General features: G+C 40.1%; 2 protein-coding genes across 3 annotated transcripts; one reads left to right on the forward strand and one right to left on the reverse strand.

The window, feature by feature from the left end:
• Window positions 1–21: 21 nt before the first annotated feature.
• scyl3 (SCY1-like, kinase-like 3) lies at window positions 22–17,681 on the reverse strand. 2 transcript variants are annotated; one of them, XM_087835665.1, is made up of 14 exons: window positions 17,226–17,681; window positions 10,520–10,763; window positions 9,889–10,074; window positions 9,615–9,728; window positions 7,437–7,493; window positions 7,254–7,356; window positions 7,053–7,164; window positions 6,892–6,969; window positions 6,637–6,776; window positions 6,305–6,495; window positions 5,639–5,810; window positions 4,180–4,329; window positions 3,291–4,093; window positions 22–584 (listed from the first exon to the last, which is right to left on the reverse strand). In XM_087835665.1, the coding sequence occupies exons 2-14, from the start codon at window positions 10,682–10,684 to the stop codon at window positions 525–527; spliced, it is 2,331 nt and encodes a 776-aa protein (XP_087691791.1). In that variant the 5' UTR covers window positions 10,685–10,763; window positions 17,226–17,681; the 3' UTR covers window positions 22–524. The 2 variants fall into 2 exon arrangements, with proteins under 2 accessions (XP_087691791.1, XP_087691790.1); XM_087835664.1 differs by lacking the exon at window positions 17,226–17,681 and adding an exon at window positions 10,891–11,100.
• Window positions 12,172–21,651, forward strand: lpxn (leupaxin). The gene is made up of 10 exons (XM_087835667.1): window positions 12,172–12,213; window positions 14,600–14,819; window positions 15,785–15,870; window positions 16,036–16,103; window positions 16,773–16,869; window positions 17,191–17,436; window positions 17,566–17,739; window positions 18,275–18,356; window positions 18,438–18,586; window positions 21,011–21,651. The coding sequence occupies exons 2-10, from the start codon at window positions 14,786–14,788 to the stop codon at window positions 21,275–21,277; spliced, it is 1,203 nt and encodes a 400-aa protein (XP_087691793.1). The 5' UTR covers window positions 12,172–12,213; window positions 14,600–14,785; the 3' UTR covers window positions 21,278–21,651.
• Window positions 21,652–26,715: the final 5,064 nt, after the last annotated feature.

Raw genomic sequence — 26,715 nt, forward strand, 5'->3', positions numbered from 1 at the left:
TAAAACAAAACAGTAAACACATTTGATACAGTAAGTTTTACTTTATTTCACCATCAACCCAAAAGCTACTAATAAATTATGCAATTCTGATTTCACATTCATTCAAAGTGCAAGCCTTCAGTTAATCAAACTGACTCTTTTTGGGAAGACCCAGTGTCTCCGAAACGTTTCTTTATGCCACTGGTGAAAATAACCCATAAAGAAAAGAGCAGAGCAGATGAAACAGGATTACATTCACCTCTGATTGGCAAATTATAAATGGCTTATTTTGTCCAAGTCTAGCACCATCTGATGAAGAGCTGATCGTTCCAGTTTAAAAGAGAGTTCTCATAATTAAAAGTGATAAAATCAACATAACATAAAAAGCCTTAACCCATCCCTGTCATTACCATCCCTACTGCATCATGTTAAACTTCCAGTTTACTGGTCTGTTGGTGAAGTGGCACTCCAGATGTGGTGCATGGGTTTCAGTTTTCCAGTGGTCAAGTCTTTTACTGCAGATGGAAGCAATGGATCAAACGTAATCACCAGGCGTTATCCTCCCAGTTCAGGTCATCTTCATCTCCCCAGCCACCTGGTTCAGTCTTTGAGAGAAAAGAAGTAAATGAAGAGGTGCAATCATCCACTGGGAAAAATATTTACAATAGTGGGAAATTCTTAATTCTCAATGATTGTCATTGACGGTCACTTTTTACCCCTCAGCTGTTAAAGGCTAATGGGCTACTGTCCCCACAGTGGGCAGGTGGCATGGGCACCCATGTTTGTGAATGTGAGAATGAGGTGACAGGATTTTCAAATTCATACAGTAGGTGGATCTACTAAAAATCTTGAAAAAAGGTCATCTCAGTGACCTTAAATTCAAGGTCAGAGGTCAGTTTTTCTGAAAATCACCTTGGATTTTGAATTTTATACAGTATGTGCATCAACTTGCAAGCTGAGAGGTAACACTTGTGGCCGTCAGTATTTTTAAAGTTAGACATGCATTTGTATCTCTTCTGTGTCTTCTGGCTCGTAGGTTCTTCAAAAATCATGGCAGTTGTGTTAAATGGTTACAGGTTGCAGTAATTTCCAAAGTTATACACAGAAGTGTAACTGTCAAAAGAATTAAGTCATGTTGGAACCTACTGTCACTAGATAAAAGTAAAATTTGTTGGTGGAAAAAACAAAACATCTAGTTGTAAATGGATGGATTCTTATACAGCGCTTTTCTACTCTCCCAGAGTACTCAAAGCGCTGTATACAACATGCCTCATTCACCCCCACTCATACAAGCACTTCCTTCTTTACTTAGGTGCAATCTAAGCATTCGCACACATTCACACTCCGACGGATGCATCGGAGAGCAACTTGGGGTTAGTATCTTGCCCAAGGATACTTGGCATGTAGACTGGGGAAGGATCGAACCACCAACCCTTCCAGTCAGTAGTTGATCTGCTCTACCACCCCAAGCCTAACGAGCCTGTGTTTTCAGGCTTGTCTGCATATCTAAAAGTTCTACAAACCAACAAGGCCTCCAAAAACAGTGAAATGAAGAAAGTCATGCCTTATTACTGATTGTACACAGATGGTGCTTCACATACAGCGGGTAAAATAAGAGTTGAATACGTCGCCAATTAAAACTAAATATATTTCTGAAGGTGCTACTGACATGAAATTCTCACCAGTTATCGATAACAACTCATCCAATCCATACTGAGAAATGACAGGGAAAAAGTATTGAACACGCTTGCTTAAATGTATTGAATACTTCGCACGTGATTTTGGTCCATTCTTCCAGAAGGTTCTTTAGGCCCCTTCTATGAACTCTGAGCTTTAGTTCTTTTAAGTCAAGTCGCTTTTATTGTCATTTTAACCATGGACAGTCGTACAGTACAGAGTGAAACGAGGCAACATTCCTCTGAGACCCTGGTGCTACATATGACATATAACAGACGAGGCAATGGAAAGCACAAAAACAGCACCATTTCCATAGATTTTCAAGGGGATTCACATCAGGTGACTGGCTGGGACATCCTAGCAGCTTTATTTTCTTTCTCTAAAACCAGTTGAGTTTCCTTGACTGTCTTTGGGATCATTGTCTTGCTGGACACCCTCATTTCATCTTCATCCTGGCAGATGGCAGCAGGTTTTTATCTCAGTGCATTTTCCCCATTCATACTTCCTTCAGTGACACAAAGCTGCCCATGCTGTATGCTAAAAAACAGCCCCACACCATGACGTTCCCATCTCCAAACTTCACTTTTGGCATGATATGCAACACCTTTTGTCTTCCAAACATGGCCAGAATATATTCACCTACTATTTCCCAGGCTTGTCTAAATGTTGTTCAGAAACTTTAAAGTTGCTTCAACATGCTTTTTCTTCAGAAATGAGATTATGGCGTGGTGAGTGCGCATACAGTCCATGGTGGTCGAGTACATTACTTGTTTTCTTATAAACAATTATTCCCGCAATCCGATATCAGGGCAAAGCATGTAATAGACACACTGGCCAGTTCACGCTTTGCTCTCCAAAACGTGAAATGTACACGCATGTACAAATTGAAGCTTCTGCAGTAAAAGCAGAGAGATATTTTATTTCAAGCCAGCATGGAAATAACCGCGGGAAAGTGTTTAAACAGACATTATTAACACATTTGCATATACTTACACAGGCACCTAGCTTAACTGATTCTGACAATTAAGGACCTTGAATGTACTAATACATTTTTTTGCTCATTACCAACTTTGTAACTTTATATATATTATATCCCCCTGCTGGTAATGCAACTTCTGCACACGTGTCCATTTCATTGTTTGGAGAGGCAAAGTGAGAAAGGAACATGATGGACCGGCGCGCCTATAACACGTTTTGGGGTGATACTGAGTGGTATCTGCTAATTCCATGTTTTTCTGTAGCTCTACACGAGCGGTCCTTGGCTCTTGGACAACTCTACTGATAATTATTTTCAGTCCGCTGTCTGAAATCGTGTGGGGAGCACCCTGTTGTGTGCCTTCTTTTCTTCATATCAGCAATATTTTTCCCTGTCTCGTTATTTTACGGAGATCTATGGTTTGATTTCTTTGGATGTGTGGACTGGATGGGTTGTCATTGACATCTGGTGAGAATTTCATCTTAACAGCACCTTTAGAAATATATTTACTTAGGAAACTGGTGACATGTTCAATACTTATTTTACCAGCATTAAGTATAACAAAATCAAGATTTCAGAAATCAGGGAAATCTCAGGCAGCTGTGACTGAGAACCAATATATTAAAGTATATAAAACATCCTTTCACCAGACACTCACCTCAGTCAGGTCAACTGCTGCAAACTTGGCAGTGAATGTTAAAGTATCGATGGATGAATCGACCTGCAGAGGTTTAGTGTTATCAGAAGATGCTGTGGACGGCTCTGCTTCACGCTCGCCAGTCTCTTGTAGTGACAGCACTGCTGGAGATGACAACTTGATGTCCGGCACCATGTCTGCAAACAAATCCAGCTCTGGGTCTTGCTCTACCTTTGTCTTCACCCTTATAGTAAACTCCTCCCCCAGACCTACTGAACTACTTTTTTGTGGCACTGTAGGTTTGGACTGGGGGTTTAAGGGCTTATGTGATTTCTGAGAGTTCCTTTTCTCTTGAGCCCAGCTATTGTCCCATAAGGAAGTGGCCTCTGTCTTTGTTGACTGCCGCAGTGTTGAGCTCAACTTAAGGGGTTTAGAGGAACCCAGTCTCAGTGGTTCAGGAACATGTTTTGAAGATGGGGAAGCAGCGCCCCCTTTGGGTGGTGCAGGGATGACAGAGTCTGATAAAGGAGCTGTGGGGGAGAGATCCGGGGTAGGTTCAGTGTCCTCAAAGTCATCCCACGGCTCCTCGTCTGTGTTCTGATGTGTGATTGCCAGGCTGCTAACTGGATCTGCGCCCTTTGAGGCCTGAATGTGGATCTGGACCGAATGCCCATCTCTATTCTCACTATCAGGGTCACTCCAGTCAGGCCAGTCTTCCACAGTGCCTTCTAGTCTGTCAGTCTGCTCTGGGCTAGAAGAAAGTTGGTCCATCTCACTGTCCTGATGAAAGCCATTCAAAGGCAGAGACATCTTTCTGCTAACATCTGGAATATACAAAAAGAAATATACAATGAACCTTAAATAAATGAACTAATTCATTTGAATTAATATCATGAAGGGAGTTTCTTACCCGATACTGGCTTGATAACCCTTGGTGTCTTGCTACCCGTGTGACCGAGGACTAAGCCTTCAGTCCCTGATGGTCTAGGGAATAAATTCAGCACTTTGGAGGGTTGGGCCATCTGAGGGTGGAAACTTCCAACTATATGGACAGGTGAGGCTAAAGAATAAAAGTAAAGAAAGATGAGAGTAGCTCACTTGACTGTAGTTCTTAAAGGATTACTAGAGTGACATTTCAATCTCCAAATCCAGATTTTCTAGTTTGAACTGGTAGTCTGACTAAACTAGTAATCTTCTTTGGACGAGACACGGCATGCTAAACACAAATGTAATGGTTCCTGGTTGATTTTTAAAGATTACTTGTAAAATGAAGCATTTTATTTAGTAAACTCTGTATGATGCCAGACCTTTAATGCACAATCAGGTTCTGTGCACCACTTTTATATGGTATAGCTAAATTCTCAAAAACAACAAAAGCCTCAGTTTATTTGATTTACGGTATCAATAATGTAAATGTACTCTATATACAGTTAGGTCCAGAAGGTTTTGGAATTTAAATAATTTTGCTTCTATACACCACTGCAGTCTTTTTTCATGCAACTGAAGTGCTGAAGGTTTTCACCTTTAATTCAAGGGGTTTAACTAAAGTATTGAATTAACTGTTTACAAATTGCATCTGTTTTTAAACTATCCCCCACTTTCAGAGGTTCAAAAGTAACAGGACTAACAACCAATTTCATGACCAATTGAGGCCTGTTTTCTCATTATTTTCTGACAAATTAAGCAGATAAGAGACAGGAGAAATTCTCAATATGAGATCCAAATAAATACTGATAAAAGTAAAGGAAGCCATCATTAGGCTGAAAACCAAAACAAACCTATCTGTGAAATAGCAAAAACGTGTTAAGCGGCTACATCATCACTCACACATCTGAAAATAGAGATACTTCACAGTGCAAATGGATAATGGCTCAAAGCATGATGCTGAAACAACGCAAGATTATCTCAAGGCAAAGATATTAAGTGGCCAAGTCAGTCTAATCCCAACAGAACACAGCATGAAGACTGAAAACAAAACTGATTGCAGGGAGACCCACAAACAACCAGGCACCGCAGGCAGCTCCAATAAAACCTAGCAGAGCATCTCACGGGAGGAAACACAGCATCTGATGATGTTCATGGATTCTAGACTTCATGCAGTAATTGACTGCAAAAGGATTTTTGTCCAGTTACAAAAACAAACTCTTATATTTAAAATTTCTGCAGTTTTAGTTTGTCCAGTTACTTCTGAGCCTCTGAAAACGGTCGACGTTTAATATTCCAGTAATTACTAAACAGTTTATGCAAAACTTTTGTAAAAGCTGAAAATCTGCAGCTGACTGTTTGATTTAAAATCCACTGCAGTGGTTTTTTTAGTTATTATTTAGATAGAGGTGCTTTCATTGACATTTATAGACAGCGTTGCTTACTTTCAGGGGTCACTTCTGTAGACTTGGTAAAGTTAGGTGTGGTGCGTTTAAAGACCTTGGTTCTCTCTCCGCCAACGACCACCTGAGCCCCGAGCAAGGGCACCAACACCGCCAGACTCTGCAGCGTCATGGCAACCAGAGAATCACTGGTGTCTCTCATTCCTAACAAAACCTAAAGAGAGTAATAGACAAGATAATATACTTAAGAGATAGTTTCATTTGAATTTTGTTCTCAAGCTTTAGACATTAGATAAAAGTGGTGGCCCTGTGATCAGAAGGTCGGGGGTTCGATTCCCCTGAACAGCTACCCTGAGGTACCCCCGAGCAAGGTACCGTCCCTACACACTGCTCCCCGGGTGCCCAATGGCTGTCCACTGCTTCACTGAGTGAATGGGTTAAATGCAGAGAGGAATTTCCCCACAGGGATCAATAAAGTATACATTATTATTATTATCATTATTAAATTGGTTACAATTTCTGGGGTTGCCTGTTTCACCCTGTTTAAGCTATTACCTAATCTCCCCGTCTGGAGCTTCTTAAGAAAGACTAAAGAAAAAATTTGTTTATTGGTTTAAACATTTTCCAAAATACTGAACTATTCAGCTTCAACTTTTGTTTTTTGACAACAAGAACAACAACAAAAAAGCTTCTAAAGTAACACCCCACCTGAGGTAGGATCTGGTTTTTGAGTTCATCGTGGGAGAAAAACTCCGCGTAAAGGTGGATGTGGGTCAGCAGCACGATTCGGACATGTTCCTCATTGACCTTGTAGAGTTTGAGAAGCTGAGGAATCACATGCTTACGGTAAAGGGACATAGACAGCAGGCAATCTTCACTGCTACCACCACCACTGTTATCTGTCCACAAAGGTGAAATAAAGAAAAGTTTCATAAAACATTTGTGCCTGTAGGAAAATACTAAGTTCTGGCTTTCTCTCAGAAAATGGGATTATAAGATCTGGTTATCAGGAGCCAATTTTTGTTCAAATGCAATCTCACCTTTCTTTGGCCTTAAAAGATGAGGCAGGAAGCTTTTTACAGCCATGGGTTCTGCAAAAACGAGAGAGTTAAGGAGTTTGGGAGCAAGGCGTGTAGCTATCAACTCTTGAGGGAGGTTCTGGACTCGGTCTAGAAGAAACCTAAAAAACATAAAACCAAAACACTACGTAAGGAGAATATATATACCATAATACAAGTTAAAGAAAATTCTATCTGTGAAAAAAGTCCACATATAACCTGTAAATTATTTCTTACTTAAAGAATTCATTCTTCTCTTCTTCTGTCTTTAGGGTGAGACTGTTCAGAAAATTCATCACTTCCAGAAAGTCATTCCTGTTCACAGAAAATAATGTTTGCTTAAAAAAAACATTCTGAGTATTTATTGATAACTACAAATCAAACCTGACCACACAAACCTGAAAAAGTCATTGGTGAGCAAGGAACTGAGTGGCGGCCGCGACATGGGGTCAGAGTTCAGCAGGCCTGCCTGCAGTGTTTTTGTCAGGCTGGCAGCAAGCTCCTGTGACACTGAAAACAACAGTGCAAGCATATGATAACGTACATGCAAGTTAAACCTGAAAAAATGAAATGTGATATTAAAGGTCACCTCTCCTTACCATAGCCATTAAGGAGAGGAATAAGAGACTCCACCATCATCCCAAAAGAGTAACAGTCCCGAGAGTGAGCATGTTTATCAGGAAGGATTTTAAAACCCTCCACCTGTCAAGAAAACGTTTCTTGAAAACCTGTCAACACAGTGGGAAGTGCTTCTTGTCAATCATTAACTTTAACCTGCTTACCTGCTCTTCTGGAGGAATATAGCTGGCCTCTCTTGCATTCTGGATGCTTGTGAGGAACTAAGGAGTTTAGGAATAGCCAAAATTTAACATAAACCTGATATTTTACAGAGTGAGTCTTCAAACTGTCTAAAAAAAGTGCATTAAAACTGCTGAACTGTATATACATTGCAAGCAAAATAGCTCGATGTTGGGATAAATCTTTGCCAACTTAACATTAGTTGAGTGAACACACACGGACTGAACTGTAGTATTACAGTCATACAACATGTTTTCTCAAATATCAGCATGTTATGACAGTACGATTAGAAAACAGCTTAACCACTATTACCGTAGTTTTTGGGTCATAAGTTGCTACTTTTTTCCCCACACTGTGAACACTGCAACTTATACTGACATGCGGCTAATGCATATTGTTTTTCATTCAGCCAAAAACATTTTGCCCGGTAACAGTAGACCAATAAAATTGATAAGTAGTATATATACGGTATATATTTTTACCGGTTGTTAAGAGACGTAATGTTGTTTGTGCACTGTTCTGTAAAAAAACCATAAGCAACATAATTTGTGTGTTACCGATACGTACGTATACTTAAAGGTAGCCGCGTTACAGGCGCTGTTCGAGGAAAGAAAGCATTTGCAGTAGGGCTGCACGATTAATCGTTAGAGAATCGCGATCTCAATTCATACTTCTGTGCGATCTCATTTCCAAATGACAACGATAAAAATAAAAAAATTAAAAATTTAAAAAAAAAAAAGACGACGACGATTGTATCGCATTTTGATCCGGGACGTGATCTGCATAAAAACAAGCGCTCACTCTTCTTGCTCAACAAATGACAAGGGCGGAGCCTTATACCACGTGATACAGAAGCTGGCTGCAGGGAAAAAACAACGGAGAGCACGTCAGGGATGACGAGAAAGTGACTGAAGAAAATCCGTCCCGGTCAACCACCCAAACATCAATAACGGGAACCTTATACAGCGCTTCCCTATACCCGTCGAACTCCCACAGGCACAAAGAAATTACGGAGGCTATCACTTATCACCTGACCAAAGATATGGCTCCATCAACACTGTGCAAAACGAGGGATTTAGGAAAACGATCAACACCCTAGACAAACGCTACACAGTGCCGTCCCGCAACTATTTTTCTATTGTTGCACTACCTGCTCTATATGTGCAGTGTCGAGCAACGGTGGAGACGGAATTTCAAGCAGTACAACATTTCGCAGCAACGACAAAATGTGAGACATTTGTTGTTTTTATGTTTATTTATTGTTTTTATGTTCAGTCTCAACTGTTATGAAGTTGATGTGCAGTTAATAAGTGCAATAAATATTTATATTGGAAAAGAAAAACGTGAGAGAATCATGATCTCAATTCTAAGCGGAAAAAAACGTGATTCTCATTTTATGCAAAATCGTGCAGCCCTAATTTGCAGTATGTATTTTTGTATGTTACCATGTTTATGTTACCTTACGGATTAATCCTCACGTGTAATATTTCAGTGTAAATTTATCATATTACAAGTGAAACGCATACGGCTTAAAATCCGGTGCGGCCTGTACAAGTACAAAATTGATTTTCTGTCTAAAATTAGAGCATGCGGCTTTTAATCAGGTGCGCTCTGTAGTCCGGGATTTATGGTATGTGCTTTGGCTACATGATATCAAAGTGGAAATGGTTAGCTATAATGCACAGAATCGCATCAAGCTAAAATTAAAAACAGCTCATCAGCACAAACACCTCAAACCACCTTTTAAGCACAGTGGTGGAGGGATGATGATTTTGGCTTGCTCTGCAACCACATGACCTTGGCACTTTGCTGTCATTGTGTCAACCATGAGCTTTTCTGTGTACCAAAGACCAACTCTATCCAACAGCTAAAACTTCAAGTAGTTGTCAAACAAACAAAAACAAAGTCTAGACCTTAAATCAATTGAAATTTGACATCATCTCCTAAGCCAATGCCTGCAAACCTCAATGAACTGAAACAATGTTGTAAAAAGAGTTGTACAAAGAGTGGGTCAATATTCTTTCACTATGATGTAAAAGACTGAGAAAGCTACAAGCTACTGAATGATGATATCTACTTAGTTTTTCCACAGGACAGTAAAGAATTCTTCTCAAACTTTCTTTTTCACATGACTGCCCACATGGCTTTAATGCACCTCTTACCTCAGGAGTTGCTTCAGAGAACTTGCAGACAGTCTCCATCCCTCCCAGTTTCCAATGACCATCATCACTGACAAATACAGATGAAATACAGACGTTGTTGTGGCTCGACTTACCCTGGTGGAAGAGCAAGACAAGTTTGGAACTTGCATGAATATGCATGCATGTTTAATGCAAACAGAACGCCATCCAAGGGTCAATCACCTTCTCCATCTTCATCTAACTTGTTTTTCCACATGCTTTGATATAATCATGCAGAGACTGTAGAAACACTCACCCTCTCATGCAGAAAAACAAGTGCCTGCAGGAGGTCATAGATGCCTGCACAAATTTCCTCTGGGGAGAGACTGTCTAGCAGTAGCTGCAGGGGCTGCACAGGCTCTGTCACCAGGTGGATGCCACCATTCTGCACTGAGCAGGACAGGAAGCGCAGTAGACGCGGGTGTCGCAGTGTCTTCAGGTGCTGGGTGAAATGTGTGGATGATTAAGCAGGTGTAAGAATTAGTATTTTAAATTACCTGTCAGTTAAGACACAATAAAACTCATACTTTCACTTATTTAATTCTAATCACAACAGAGAATACTGAAGTTGGAGGGGGCTCTTCCACTACGCAAAACCATGTTAATTTTTTTTCTTAATTAAAATGTTACATCCACATTACACACTTGTGTGTACATCTCAACTTCACACACAATCACACGTGATGCATTAATTCGCTTTTTTAAAGAACTTTTTTTTCTACATTGTTTTAGAAAATACAGAAAACCGACTGGAGAAGTTTGGTAAAAATGTCTCAACGCTGCAGCGGTACTTTGTGTCCAACATGATCATGGCAGCGTGCTGGCTGCACACTTCCATGCATAACGCACACGGCAAAGACGAGCAGCGACATCTGGAAATTACACACCTTGGCAGCTTTGTTGACTTTGTCTTCATTGCCACGTTTGTGAACAAACACAGAAGCCTGCTTTCCATCCTGGAGCACCGCCGAGTACATGGTGGGTCCGGTGGGCAGAGTCAGGAGCGGCTCCTCCAGGGTGCAGCTCCGCACCGCGCTGCTCTCCGCACCCATGACCGCGGTCGTTCTTTATGAGCAGCCACTCAGGTCATAAACTAAGCAAGCCAGGCGTGATACGTGGCAGTGCGAGTGCCTGTCAGTAAAGAAACAGACACGAGTACTTGTTATAGAGTTAAGTTGACATACCGGTACCTGTTTCAGTAAACTGGATGCACCACTTAGTGACAAGTTAGCTAGCGTCAGTTGCCTAGCAGGCTAACCTTAGCGCTACGTTAGCAAGCTTGTCATTGCTGCCCTTGTCGGTAGCTTTTCCGCCTCCAAACAACCATGCCAGTCGAAGTGTACCACAGATTAATTCAACGAGTTTTGCGAACTGCTTTAAAAGTTAAAAAAAAAAAAAAAATCCCGTCTCCTTCTTGTCAAATCACCGATGCTAACGTGGAGCAAGAGCTGTGCTGTAAACAAGGACCTTTCCGGTAAAAGACGAAACCACAGAGGAGGGGTTGGTACTTACTTGTAATTACTCACTTGGTTGAATAACTTAATGTTTTTCAACTTTATTTTCAACAGATACAGGTTTCAAATCCCTTCATCATAAAATAATTCGTTAATAGGTTTATTTGTTGTTGATACATTGATACAAAAGAACAAACACCCCTCCCCGTAAGCTAATGGTTGCGACTAAAGTGGTGCGAGATAACGCAAGTAATCAGCGGAGAGTTGAGCGCCATATGGTGAGTGAAGTGAAAATAGAAACTGTCACTATCTGTTTTAATGAAACTCTGAAAAGCACACGGTTTCATTCACAGCAAAAGCGGGTGTGCTGTCCATAATGTTAGGGTAACACATAGGTATAAAAGTTAAAATTACCTTAAGTCTTAAGTGTATATTTATTTTCTTATTCCTTATATATATTTTTGTTAGGTTTTTTTTTTTGCACTCATGTAACCGGAGCCTCGTCACTGGATATAGCGGAGATGACAATAAAGTTTACTTTGACTAAAAAGCTGTCAAAGCATAGTTTCATAGTTCATTATTTATTATAATGATGATATGCATAATATACGAGACTCCCAAACACAGCTAGGTTAAATAAAATAAACCATATAAACACTACCAGTTCACGTAAAGCCATCATTGGATGTTAAATATAAAAATTTGCATTCCAAACTTTATTTCTATGTTAGTGGGGTTCTTAAAAATATATATATTTCTGATATGCTTTACATTGCTTGTTAATTAAAACTGCTTCCATCTTTACCACCACCACCATTACTGGATTTTTGGAATTAATACTAAAGGCTGCAGGGTTGTGTTGTGGTTACCAATGTCACCTTACAGCAAGAACGTGTTGGTTTCAAATGTTCTCCCTGTGTCCTCTGGCTTCCCTAAGCAATCCGAAAACATGTATGCATATGAGAGAGTGAACTGTTGTCTGTCCCTCTGACAGACTGGTGACCTGTCCAGGCTGTATCCTGTCTCTCATCCTATGTCAGCTGACATATGATCTAGCCTCACCGTGACAGCAAATTGCACAAGTCAAAGTGGAGGTGTGAAGTAACAAAGTACAAATATTTGTTACTGTAAGTATGTAGCCTTTTCAGGTATATGTACTTTACATAAGTATTAATTTTTTTAACACCTTCTTACTTTTACTACCTATATTTTTAACCAAATGTCTGTACTTTCTACTCCTTACACTTTCAAAACAGACTCGGTACTTTTGGTTTAAGACATTTGAGGGGAGTTCTTTTTTTTTCATGTCAGTGCGCATCTTCAAGCATCAAACTTTCAAAATTTGAGCCTCAACAGCAACACATGAAAGGCAATCTTACTCGTGTATTATTCACAACGATATGTCACATAAAAAGAGACGAAAGAGACCATAATCAGGGGTTAAAATGCCAAAAGGTGATTGCCTGCCAAAAACTGATTTCCGGTATTTGCTAAAAAGTGATTGCCTGTATTTAAAGAGCCATAAATAACTTGTTGGCCTATAATATCTAAAACATATGTCAAATGTATCCCTCATGAACGATATCAAGTCATCTTAGCCACAAACAACATTCCTATCTCAACGTAGAAGCCGCAATCAATTTTTTGGCAAAGTGACTTTTATATATCCTTTATTTATCCAGTTAAAAAGTCTAATTCACATTAACAAATGTCTTTTTAGGAGTAATCTGGCCAAGAGGACAGCAGGAATTGCAACAAATGTAACAATAATTCTATAAAGATACTTCCAAAATGGACTGGATTGGTTACAATGTAGATACAGTAACCCAGAGTCATAAAGATACTTGAAAAACATGTATTTTTTTAATTCTATAAATAACCCCTTTGTAAATCCTGTTCACTAAAGTCTATTGACCAATATAAGTAAAGACATGACACATAAAAAATACCACATCGAAACATTGGAAATCAATTTTTGGCAGATAACCACTTTTCGGCACAACACAGGAACGGGTGCACATGTCCGTAAGTTGCAGTTGCTGTACTTCAGCATCTAGCTAGCACTACAGAAGAGGACCAAGAGAAGCATAAAAGGAGTGATATTTTTTAAGTAGCAGGTAATTTCAAACGCAACGTTTTTGTCACCTCAACAAATGTCATCAAACACACAAACTGTTTGTGTGTGCAGTTTGTCACACTGTGTGCTAGCTAAAGAAAGGTAGAGCTGCTGTGAAGATGTTAATTTTACTCAGAGATGGAGAGAGATAAAGACAGGGCAGGAGAGGAAGAAGAGAGGTTATATTTTTATGGTGTTTGATAAACTGGAAATGTGAATATCAGGTTTGTACATATTATGTTATTTTTTTTTATGTAGTAAAATGTGCTGGAAAAAAAACCTGACACAGACTAACCGTGTTATTTAAAGGTTGCATGAAAACATGGAGTTTAGTGCAGGATAAGCTGGTTCGCTTGAGGTAATGTGATTACGTTACGGATTGCGTTGTGTTAGATTGGTGCAAAGTGGCTGTGGTCTTCAGAGTTAGGTTACATTAAGTATTGCAAAGATGAATTTGAAGGTAAGCTGATTATACTTGGATTCATTCACTGAATTCCACCTTCATACTGTTTAGTATAAAGGCAGCATAAACTGTGTCAGTGTAGAGGAAGGAACAGGACAACTCATGAAACACCTGCTCACATCTTGTTAAATTCAGTTGTGTTAATCCACAAAGTGCAGTAAACCTCAGAGCAGCAGCAGCCCAGATCATCTGATCACAGCATGCACACAAAAGAAGATCTACAAGAGCTCACAACAGAAGTTGCGATTCTTTTCCCCACGCTGAGCCACTCTAACTGATTTTAGTGCTGAATCCCGCTTTAACCCTGGGCTATACTCATCTTCTGTTTAGAGGCAAAATCGCCCTCTACAATGTAGGCGACAGATAATAGATCTCTTTTTAAAAAAATGTTCCTTCTTTTGCGCATTTTAAAAATCACACATGTTCTTTATGAGTATAAATACAGAGTGCAAAGTTACATTAAAAAGTTTATTTAGGAACGTTCCAGTAATGTGTTTCACAAGTTTAAAGTGAGGTTAACTTAAGGTGACGACCTCACTTGACTCTCCCCTGCTACATGCGATGCTTGCACTGCTGAGAGAACCGTGAACAGTGGAGTCAGAGCAAACTCTGCTGGACAAACACTGTCATGACACAGCTTCAAAATGATCTTTTCTGTACTATTTTCTGTATCTGTGAACCAAAATGTCAGTCTGACTCTGTGTTAGTAACACAAGGATGTCGAGTTTTATCAGCGCCACGTTAATCAGTAATCAAGAGAAGCTGATTTTTTCTACCACTTGCAGTGGAGGTAGTGTTACAACATAACACACACTTTGTTTGAAGAAATATGCAATAAATATTTTTTAAAAAGCACAAATTTAATAAGTGAAAAATTCACTCTGTTGGTATCACACTTGCACTGCTTTAAAACTCTCACTGTTTTCATCTTCAGGAAACAGTCGAACCTCCTCCTAGCTGCTGACAATTCTTCACACAGCAGCAAACGAAAACACACCTTCCTCACAGGAAGCGACGGTTTTGATCAGATCAGAAATGAGTTCAGTTGCCTTAGCAACTAACCAGAAGACACACACACACACACAAAGAAAAAAAAGCCACCCACTCACATTCAAGTTTTATGCTGTCAGAAGGAACCAAAATGGATGAGCTCGGTAAGAACTTTCTGTCATGTTTTACCTTCATGAATGTCCTCAAACTAATCGATGGTACAATTTAAACTGAGGTCGAAACTGTTAGCAAAATCAGGAGTTGGTGTGTTGACACCATGACATCAGGCACAACCACAGTCTTGTGTGTTCTCAGACTGATTTATACAGCAGACTCTGAGTACAATATTTAATGTACTCAATGATCCAGCTCATTAGAAGGAATTTGTCTACCACTGTTCTTGTGTTTTACCTCTGATTCGTAGTGCTCTACATGTAGCGATTCACTACAAATCAAATACAGTGTAACATTTAGAATACAGTAGAATTTTACAAGTCTTAATGAAGTCGTTTAATTCGCATACTGGAAATGAAATAAGGGTGACGGTCAAAAGGTAAGTCAAAAAAAAAAAAAAATTTAATTTCACAATGTCAAAAAATAATTTTCTGAGGTGCGATGATGTTTGAAGATGACGATCTTTACTGACTTACTGACATTGAAAGTTAAAGTCATGTCTTTAACTTTTTAAAATGAACCTTTGTCTTTTTTTGCTACTTCTATGTAAAATACTTACTCATACAAAAGCTTCCCATTTCCCTAGATGTGTGGTTTGCCCTGTGTGAAGGAGTGTTGTATTTGTTGTAACAAATGTCACCAGATTCTTGCGACATCACAAGTTTCACTTCTGCAATGTGGTATGCCCTCACTTCCTGAGGAACGCAAGTTGCACGAGCAACCTTAGTCTGCTAGCATCTTGATCTGTGTATTGAAATCCACTGTAACTTACTTCATAGAAAATATTTCACCATACATAAATTATATGCGTACAGTCTAACAGTTAACACCCACAAAGGACGATAAGTGTGAAAGAACAATGCGTGCCGTACAAACGTTATGTAATATGAATATTTGGTTGCATGAGTGTTTTTTCTGAGGTTTAAAGATTTATTGTGTGTGTGTCCTGCCGCAGATTTGCTGTTAGAGGAGCTGGCCCTGAATCCAGCGGGTTCAGACAGCGTCCCTGAGAAAAAGAGCAACGATGCAACAAAAAGAGAAGTAAAAAGATAAAACTCATTAATCATGAGCTTATCCTGTTTCTGCTTTATCCCCCATTTCATTTGTAGATGAACCTGGAATTCTAAAGAAAACAACGTAAAACCTAACATGTAATTTAATTTCTTTAAGTACAGAAACGTCAGTATATGTTGGTTGTGTTCGCAGGTGCCAAGTGAAGTTTGTGTTGGAACTACCAAAAATGGAAAAGTCTCAAACTCCTCAAATGTGTACAGGTGAAGTTCAAAGTTGAACCCGATTCACAGTGGTGCTGCATGACGATCATTAGCTTAATAATTTAAATAATACATTTTAATTAATTTATGTATTTCTTTTAAACATTTTAATGCTAAGGTTTTTCTTTCATTCAGACCACACCCAAAAAGTGTGGTCTGAATGCTTTAATTTACAGTCAAAATGAAAGCATCGTTCTTCAGCATATTCTGGCCTTTATGTAGATGTGCTTTATTTTCTTAAGGTCTAAAAGGTTAAGAATTTCCAGTTATATTTTTGCTATGGTTCAGAAATGCAACCATTGGGGCGATTGTGGCTCAAGAGTTGGAAGGTTGCCGGTTCGAGCCCCGGCTCGGACAGTCTCGGTCGTTGTGTCCTTGGGCAAGACACTTCACCCGTTGCCTACTGGTGGTGGTCAGAGGGCTGGTGGCGCCAGTGTCCGGCAGCCTCGCCTCTGTCAGTGCGCCCCAGGGTAGCTGTGGCTACAATGTAGCTGCCATCACCAGTGTGTGAATGGTTGGATGACTGGTTGTGTAAAGCGCTTTGGGGTCCTTAGGGACTAGTAAGAGCGCTATACAAATACAGGCCATTTACCATTCAATTATTAATGATGTTACAGGATGTCAGTTTTGCATTTTAAAACATTCATGTTTTTCCTCTCTGGGATTTAGTGATGTTCCAACTCCTGTGCCAGCTTTTGTGGAACCCGACTCACCGACTCAGGAGCTGGACTTAATCTTGCAAGACCTGATGGGTCTAGCTCAAGGGGTTAGTACTACCCCAGTGTGGGAATACATATTTTATAAATATTGAAAGTAATCTGTGTTGCCCCTTTGAGCTTATTTATTTTAGTGTGAAGCCTGAAAAACTACGTCTATCTATTTTCAAACATTAGTAAAATGACATGGTTAACAACAGAGGGCAGCATTGTACTTATATCAGACTCAAGCTCTTGGACCAATAAGCATTTTGTTCTTAAACATTAAAAATACTCTGATTAAATATAAAATAAATATATTAGACAGCTAATATATTTTGAGGAAATATGTACATAAAACTGTTATTCCTACATTTTGTACCATAATTTAGGATCTAGAACCTCCAACTGACCCACCATCACTTACACAAAAAAAGCAAACAGAAGGTGGAAAACAGGCGAGCAGCAGCAGCAGCAACACTCCAGCGGCTTCAGATGGAAAAGCCACAACGCAGAGAAAGAAAACGGATATGATAGATGACCTGCTGGGAGGGTTGAGCACTGACTTGGAGAAGATCGGTGTACGGACCACAGCCAAGGGCCACTGTGCTTCCTGCAACAAATGCATTGTAGGAAAGGTACAATCTGGACCTACAGGACACAAAGAAGAGAATTTGTCACACTGGTACCAAATTGTGGAAATTCAAACAAGATGAAAGGGATCAAAACCTCTTGTTCCCTCTTTCACTGACATTTCCTTTCTCCAGATGATCACAGCACTGGGTGAAGTGTGGCACCCTGAACACTTTGTGTGTGCGGTGTGTAAGATGGAGCTGAGCACCACAGGCTTCTTTGAGAGAGACGGACGGCCGTACTGCGACAAAGACTACCATCAGCTCTTCTCACCACGCTGTGCCTATTGCAAGGGGCCTATTATGCAGGTGAGGAGAGCTGTATTCATATATAACCCTGCCTCTGCATAGAAAGTAAGATTAAAATAAAAATAGGTGTTAATATGATCTCCACTAAAGGATGAAATTTCATGTTTTAATGAATTCACTTTGGTCGAAAATGCACATAGAAAATGACCAAAATACCAATCTGGAACTCTCTGGTATCTAAACGTCACTCAAATTCAGCTGCACTGTTGTTTGATGTAAGCTATAATTTGTTCTGTCATATAGTACATCAATTTATTTACACAATAATCTTTTGAAGATTGGATGATGACATACAGTAGTACGTAATCAATTTTTCTCAACATATCCCACATGTCATCCTAATGGAGAAAACACAAAACCATACTGGGATTCTGCTGCAGACCAAAGTCATCAATCAGAAACGAATGCAGCTTCTTCTATGTTCCACTTTGTGTGTTTCACAATTCACATTTTTGTGTTCCCTGACATTTGAACATGTGAGATGAGACAAACCTTACTAATCCTCAAAGGAAGTAAATTTATGATAATATTTTAGAACATCGTGACAGCTCTGGACCAGACCTGGCACCCGGAGCACTTCTTCTGCGCACACTGCGGAGGCTTGTTTGGAACGGAAGGTGAGAGATTTGTGGATTATTTCCCTCCAATTGAAACCACAATGTTAGCAAATAACTCACTGCATCTTATGCCGATCCTAGGTTTCCTAGAGAAGGATGGGAAGCCATATTGTTGTAAGGACTTCTACTACCTCTTTGCTCCAAAGTGCTCGGGCTGTGGGGAGTCGGTGCGGGAGAATTACCTGACTGCAGCCAATGGCACCTGGCATCCAGAGTGCTTCGTCTGCGCGGTGAGCCTCTTACCTCAGACCACACACACAGCTCTGGCTTGCATACGAGCCCGAGAATAAATGAGAAAAGATGCACGTTTGCTTTATTTGCAACATTTTGACCTCAACACTGATGAAAACCATATGCCCGATGAATACTCTGCTGTTAGAAATGATGCAGATAAATCAAGGAAGTGTGGGTATCTTTTACATTCTCTTCAAATCTATTTCTGTATGTAGCATCTGGTCAAAAATGGTTCAATGTGCAGCTCTGCTTTGTTTAACATGTGCAAGTGTAAAACATAAAATGCCCTCAGTAGAAAGAGACAAGCAGGAGCAACTGCAATGTTAAGAATGTATTCATTGTTTTTCTGGCAGCTACTGAAATATGAGGTCCATAAACCAGACCATAAAACATATAAAGGGCATTTTATTTCTTAATACCTATCACTTAAAATTATAATTAACATATCTTAGCTAATCATTAATCACAAACACCAACTACAACTACTTATTTTATACAAACCAGTCATTATCAATAAGGTCAGTTGTACCTGCTACCTTATAACCTAAAACTAATCCCAGCAGGCTGAAGGTCAGACACTCCATAAAAAAGGATGAAGTGGACACTCAAAGGTGGAGACTTTTTAATCAGCCTACTAATAAAAATAAATAAAACAGGTCATACAATTTAGGACCCTTGAACTTCCCCGCCACTTTTTCTGTTTCACAGCAACAGTAGAAACGTTTCCATACCATGAGTCATTTACGTCCTGTAAGCCCCAGATGAAATTCCCCTGAAAGAGCAGTCATTCACAGTGTTATTGTCATCACACATTTGCTAGTCATTAATTACTTTATTTTGACTGTAATCTGTATGAAATCAGGCTAAAACTGTGTCGCAACATCTATGGTTTTAGTTTGTTTTGTCGCCAACACTGAGCAAACCCTTTGATGGACTCAGATAATTCAGGTGTTCCAAGGCTTTGGAGCTGTTCATGCTCATTGCTTACAGTGCATAATAAATGGAACAGTGCCACTGGTGATGTTAAGAGTTACACCTGTGCTTTTACTGCTACGGTATGACAAGTCAAAGTGTCGGCCAAGAGAAATGACCATAATCAAATTCAGTGCCGCTGCTGTACGTGTAGGTTCCAATTACGCTTTAGCGGTTATTAACAGATTGTTAAAAGAAACACAGTTGTAACACTCCTTTAGTTTTCATTTTAAAGGTCCATGCCGTGTGATTTTGTGGCGCCGTCACTTCATTATCTGGCTGTAACAGTCAACCATTTTCCAGGCGCTTGGTTTCCCTTCACATCGTAGACATTCAAAAGGAACGATGGATTTAAATTCTTTTACTTTCTCTCTAAAAGTTATCACTCTGCTGTAGGGCTGGGCTATATCATACCGTTCACAGTAATACCGGTGTAATGTTGGGCAACGATAGGAAAATGAAATATCGCGATAGAATATGGGTAAAACGCGCATGCGCAGTGCCTATGTTTACATACGCACATGGCAGCGACGCAGAATGAGAAGAGCGAAAGTGGATCGTTAAATGAAAGAATGAACCAGAACTGGTTTGTAAAAATGCTGCAACTTCAGTGGTGTGGAACTGGTTTAGCTTTCGTCCGTCAGATACACAACAAAGCACTATTTTTGGTAGAGCATGCTAGCAGGCCGTCGTTATTACCGTGTTGTTTGGAAAATACGGCGCATTTAAAATCAATCCTTTGATTTTTCTGAAAATCGACAGTGCCCCTTATAATCCCGTGCGCCTTATGTACGAATTCTGGTTGTGTTTACTGACCTCAAAACGATTTTATGTACACGCCGCTTAGTGCGACTTTGCTAAGCTACGAACCCGCACCACTTGATGGATTGTTGGAGCATTACGGCTATCACAGGCAGGCACCTCGCGGAGTGATACGTATTGTGCTTCACCATAATGTTACCGTATTGTGTGTGTATAACCTCTTTTTAAGTTTTGTGGATATTATACATGGTTATGCTGAGTCGGCCAATTTCCACTGGAAATGCCCTTTGGTTAAACTGTCAGCAAGGAATTTGCACTGCTAAATATTTATATAACTTTAATGCACATAAAAAACAGCTGCTTGTTTAAGTGAAAATACATTGATGGGTTTTTTGGCACTAATAAAGTTGAGGAGTTGTAAAGTATTTTGTCTAGTGTCAATTATATCGTCAGTTATATCGTTATCGCAAATTTTCAAATGTATATCGTGATAAATATTTTTGGTCATATCGCCCTGCTCTACTCTGCTGTATGTTAAGCAGTGTTGGGTATAACATGTGGGTTGGGTTTGGTATCACTGTGTCTAATTGAAACTGTTATAGAAAAATCAAGAAAGTTTAACTGTTGGAAGTTTAAACTTCTTCCTCCATAACACCATGCCTAAATTCCCCTCTTCCTCTACGCAGGACTGCCTGAAGCCCTTCACTGATGGATGTTTCATGGAGCTCAATGGTCGTCCCCTCTGCTCGCTTCACTTTCACTCCAGGCAAGGCACTGTGTGCGGTGGCTGCGGAAAGCCTATCGTCGGCCGCTGCATCTCCGCGATGGATCGCAAGTTTCACCCCGAGCACTTTGTGTGTGCCTTTTGTCTGCGGCAGCTCAGCCAGGGCATCTTCAAGGAGCAGAAAGGGAAACCATACTGCTCAGCTTGCTTTGACAAACTCTTTGTGTGAGATTTGCACATGAGTAAGATGTAAATAATACAAAGCAACAACAAAAACAACAAAACATTCAAATGCTACATTACCATCTTTGTTGAGTTTAGACCGTCTCGTCTGTGTATGAATGACAAAATAAAATGAAGCAATTGTACAGTCCCTACATTACCATTCATTGTTCTATTTGTATATACAAATTCTCAGTAGTTCATATTTAAAAACCATTACGGTGAATTACATGATAAATAGCATGTAACTGTAAGAAAAACATACATTGATCATGATTATATGAAGGGAACATGCTAACATTGTTACTTAATTAATTAGATGGTTATGAAAAATACAAATTTTCCCCATTATAAAAATAAATGTGAGGACTGAATGGTTCTAAAAGGTGTATTGCTTGGTGTAAAATTTATGGGATTTCATACATCATGATGACAAAATTTATAGGTGGAGTAAGAATAACACGTATGTGCTGTTTTAGTCCACGCTTTCCATTAAGCTACCCTTAGTTTGCCGTAAGACTTGGCAGTCCAGATGTGCTCTCTCGCAGTATGGAACCGTTTGTCAAGGTGTTTGTCTATGTGGCCTGATAGCTTGTATTGGCAGTAACTGGCACTGAATCGGCATGCCAGCCCGAGTTTCCTCTTACCCCGACTGACCACTTGGCCTCTGGCGTGCACTGAATTCAGACAACCTCTTCATTTTCCACACAGGCTCTTTTATAGCTGTGCACGGAAGATTAATAGAGGTGGTGAGGTTAACAAAGGTGGTTTCAGAAAGAGCTCCTTCACATCACTGCATCTCTTTAGAAACTCATTTTGACTGCTGAGGGATGACGAAACCACAAAGTGTTTTAATGCTTTTTAGGCTGTCGATGTATTTGGGCTCATTTTGTTATTGGCAGATGGCGCAGATGATACGTGACAGTGAAGCATTTGCAGCCCAGTTGGGATGTACTGTTGTTCTAATAGAAGACAGATTACTTTCGTGTGAATATTGTGTACACAGTACAACCCCAGGTGGGATGTACTGTGGAGCAATCGTGGCTCGAGAGTTGGGAGTTCGCCTTGTAATCGGAAGGTTGCCGGTTCGAGCCACGGCTTGGACAGTCTCGGTCGTTGTGTCCTTGGGCAAGACACTTCACCCGTTGCCTACTGGTGGTGGTCAGAGGGCCCTGTGGCGCCAGTGTCCGGCAGCCTCGCCTCTGTCAGTGCGCCCCAGGTTGGCTGTGGCTACAATGTAGCTGCCATCACCAATGGGTGAATGACTGGATATGTAAAGCGCTTTGGGGTCCTTAGGGACTAGTAAAGCGCTATATAAATACAGGCCATGTACCATTTAATCAGTTCTGCAGAATCACATGATGAGAAAGTTTGGACTAAGCTTGAATTCTCCATCACAACTTATGTATTTAAATATATTCACGTCTTCTTTGTCTGATTATTTTTTAGCCAAATTGCTTTTATCTGATATCTGAATTTTTGACTGAAGAATCAGTTAGCTAAATAAATCGAAGGCTAGTTTCTTCAAGTATGATGTATTACCAAACTCGCCGAAATGTTTTCACTGTTATTATCCCTAAAATAATGAGTTCAGTGTTATTGTCAGTGCCAAACTGTGTCTTATCTTATCAGTGATCTTCAGATGAACACTGGCTACTTTTCTAAGCTTTCTTAAGTTTTGCTTAAGCAAGCCACTTGGGCTTGCATGTGATGTTAGTGTGCGAGCGGGAATGGAGGTGTGCATTAATCATGCTGTCATCACTTTCAGACCAGGTCCCTTATGGCCTCTACAGAATATAGACCTTGCATCATGGAAGAACTGTGACTGTGCTCAGTCAAAATCCACGATTGTAAGTGTTTAGTAGTCTTACATTCCTCTGCCCAGATTGCTACCAAGGACTTACTATAATGATTTTTAGAAATGCATTAGGATGCCTGACACATTTGCTGCTGTGTTTCCAGCATGAGTCATGCACAGAACATCATCTTGGGATATGATCTGATTGAAGACCTTGGCATGTAAACTGTAAAATTTCAGCCTGTCATATGATAGTATTACACATATCTCTTTCTGGATGAAGCACTTTTACAAATGATTGCTATCATTTGTGGACCTGACACTCACAAAACTGTGTTATGAATGGAAAAAAACTGTAATTTAATGCTATATTTCCACTAATGGCTTCAAAGAACTAAATGTAAACTAACAGTTTAAATTAAGCTATCCAGTCTCAGAGCAGGGAAACAAAAATCTGGTGTGACTAAATAAAATCTGACATTCACAGAAATATATAGGCGTTATCGTATGACTTCTACAATATTTTATGGCGGATAGGGAGGAAAGGTGCCCTTTGGCACGTTTTTAAAAAAAGAGAAAACATGAAATGCAAGCAGGGGTCTTTTTTTAAATGGTGGCTGAATAAAGCAGACTCTGTGAAAAGAAGAGAGAGTGTAACGTAGGTGACATTTACAGCAGTGAAACAGAGTACGGACGGTCTGGGAGCGCACTGGGCCATGAGATGGCAGCTAGAGCTCAATGGGGGACGGAAAAGGAGCGGGGAGTACATCGGGACATAATGGATACTGGTGCTGAGGGACACAGGGTGAGGAGGGCAGGGGTTGAGGAGTGTAGTTGTAAGAGTTTCCCTTGTGTGACACTGAAACTCAACACTCGCCTCCTCTCCTGTAAAATGACCGTGTCCGCTTGGCCACCCCTGATGGGGATGGAGGGGAGTCTTGTCCAGGTCCATACAGCCCCACTGCAGGTCACACTTGGCTTGTCCTGCCATACCTAGTAAACCGAGAAACTTTGAACTCATAACTGTCAAACAGGACTTTGGCTCAGACCGGCACATTAATCAAGACATTTGCCTCCAGACACATCCGTGAAAAACACAATCTTGAGACACCTCCGTTGCAGCTTTGTCCTGACATGGTGAAATTACAGCTTCAGTCAGTGCAGTAAAACGCAGACGGCTCAGGTTACTGCAACATCATTACTGGTACTGTCAATGCACAGCATATTTCTAATAAATGTAAACAAGTGATTGGATGTGTTAGGTATCTAGTTAATGAAGATAACACATGAAGATTTAAAGCAAAGCAAATGACATCTAATTTAAAGTAACAAAACTTAAACTGAATGAATCTGTTACATCTTTGTTGGGATAATAGATAATTAGCATCAGTTTTACACTGCTAGCATTCTAGAACATATACAATTTGAGATATACACAGGCGAGATGGCAAAATTCAGTCAGGCCACAACTTTTCAAAACTTCTCTCTATTGCTGGCCATTCCAAAATATATTCTTTCAGTAAACGAGATCTTCATGTCTCTTTCTTATCATGTAAGAAATGCTCATTTATACATTATAGAACAGGAAAGCCTCCTGTTATTCTGATATAAAGACGTGCAGTGTTGGTCAAGTTACTTGAAAAAAGTAATCAGTAACTAATTACTGATTACTTCTCCAAAAAAGTAATCCCGTTACTTTACTGATTACTTATTTTCAAAAGTAATTAGTTACTTAGTTACTTTTTAAAAACACGATTTACAACCTGAATAGGTGATAAAGCGTGATAAACATTCCAGCACATAAAATAAAATATTTTTTTGTGTGTTTACACTCAGTCTTTCAAATAGATGCAAGTAAAACACAGCAGAAAATAAATAAAGTCAAAGACTAGCGGTCCTGTTGCTCTATTTTCACCTGTAAAGCAGGAGTGGGGTAGGCGGAGGTTTACCCTGGTGCAGGTGCGCAGCGGTCAGTGGAAGAATCCGCGAGTTTCTCTGTGAGTTTCCCATTACGTCGTTGCTACTTGGTCCGTTGTGCGTTTTCTTCCCACGCACAACGGACACTAATGTTTTTGTCACTTTTTATGGAATCAAACTCAAAGTAAGGTCAGTACTTCCACGCTTTAAACACTGCACGCTCATACTCTCTCCCGCACTCGATATATGATCCATTGTTGATCTGTTGTCATGAACGTCGCACTCGCTTACGTCACTGTCATGAGACATTCTCGCAAAAAAATCACGGTTTTAGTAACGCAGTAACGCAGCGTTCCTACGGGAAAGTAACGGTAATCTAATTACCGTTTTTGCAATAGTAATCCCTTACTTTACTTGTTACTTGAAAAAAGTAATCAGATTACAGTAACGCGTTACAAGTAACAAGTAACGTGTTACTGCCCATCTCTGAAGACGTGTCATCAACCATCTACGTATACTGAGGATAATGCACGTCTCAAAAAACATTAGCGCCTGTTACCCTATGAAATGAAAGAGTTTCTGTGTAAGAGATTTACATGAATCCATTTTCGACAGCAGAGGAAAAGTGACAACTTCAACACCTTGGTAATTACTTCCACACAGAGAGAAGTTTAGCCGGAGTGCGGCTCTAGTTTGGGTGTGTTTGTTTTGGCCTTCTGCTCACACAGGGTCACAGGTATCGCACCTGATTCATGACTGCCTCCTCTGTCCAAAGGGAACTTCTTGTTGTCCTTGGCTGAACACTGAGTTCCCCTCACTATCTCACACTCCCTCACACACCAGCAGACGTATAAATGCACACACACAAACCTCACAAACTTGTAAATACTATTTGGGGATTTTCTGTCCGTGCCATCTTGGATTTGGTTTACATAATCACATACACAGACATGCACAAAAACAACACATGAGTGGAAAAGGCTTTGGTTTAGCCACATATTAGGAATAATTTCAAAAATAAAAAACAACTTATGCACGCTCCCAAATCAGTTCAAACATGTGCGGACTCTTTGGGTTTGGTCAACAACATCACGCGCAGATGCAAAACACATGCACATGCATAAATATATAAATGGCTTTTATTAGTTTGGTGTCTGTCTCTCAGTCTCTCTCTGCACAGCCTTCTTTTTTATGGTGACACAAAGCGTATCTGTGCGAACATCACTGCCCTCCCTGTGTGCTTGTAGATCTTTAACCAAGATAACTTTACGTCTCCAGTTTTATGGATTAAATGGAGCCAGCTCCAGAGGTGGACTTAATGGGTGGTTCCCAAGACAACTTCAACTTCTTCTCCTGTTGCTTTGCTACACATCTTTGTCTCATCTCCCTCACATCTTCTGCCAAGTGTCTCAGCTGGACCTCCTTGCTCAACAAGGAAGAGCTTGGAGAAAGAGAATGAGAAAGACAGCATGGTGCATTTTATCTGGATCCTAATAACTCCATGCATTAAACTGGCCGGGGTTATGAAAACGATTTATAAGACAGCCAGTTCCTTCTGTATGCTAGACTTTAGTATCAAGAAGATAGATGGTTTCATTATGCTTGCTCATTGTGTCCATGTGTGGATTTACTGCACAGTGTGCCAGAACTTTACACTCTGCGATATTTTCAGGGAAACCTCTCTTGCAATCGATGGATCGCTTTGAGAAAATTAAAGCCTTTGAATGCTT

The sequence above is a fragment of the Neolamprologus brichardi genome, chromosome 23, assembly GCF_056152115.1.
Source record: "Neolamprologus brichardi isolate AB-2024 chromosome 23, ASM5615211v1, whole genome shotgun sequence".
Classification (NCBI taxonomy): domain Eukaryota; kingdom Metazoa; phylum Chordata; class Actinopteri; order Cichliformes; family Cichlidae; genus Neolamprologus; species Neolamprologus brichardi.

Excerpts from the sequence above, each read along its gene's own strand:
- scyl3 (XM_087835665.1), bottom strand. The coding sequence starts at position 10,684 with ATGGGTGCGGAGAGCAGCGCGGTGCGGAGCTGCACCCTGGAGGAGCCG. Across the intron at positions 9,729-9,888 it reads TTGTTTTTCTGCATGAGAGG|GGTAAGTCGAGCCACAACAA; the intron begins GTGAGTGTTTCT and ends CTCTTCCACCAG. Across the intron at positions 4,094-4,179 it reads GGTTATCAAGCCAGTATCGG|ATGTTAGCAGAAAGATGTCT; the intron begins GTAAGAAACTCC and ends TGTATATTCCAG.
- lpxn (XM_087835667.1), top strand. The coding sequence starts at position 14,786 with ATGCTGTCAGAAGGAACCAAAATGGATGAGCTCG. Across the intron at positions 15,871-16,035 it reads ACGATGCAACAAAAAGAGAA|GTGCCAAGTGAAGTTTGTGT; the intron begins GTAAAAAGATAA and ends TTGTGTTCGCAG. Across the intron at positions 18,357-18,437 it reads AGGCTTGTTTGGAACGGAAG|GTTTCCTAGAGAAGGATGGG; the intron begins GTGAGAGATTTG and ends TGCCGATCCTAG.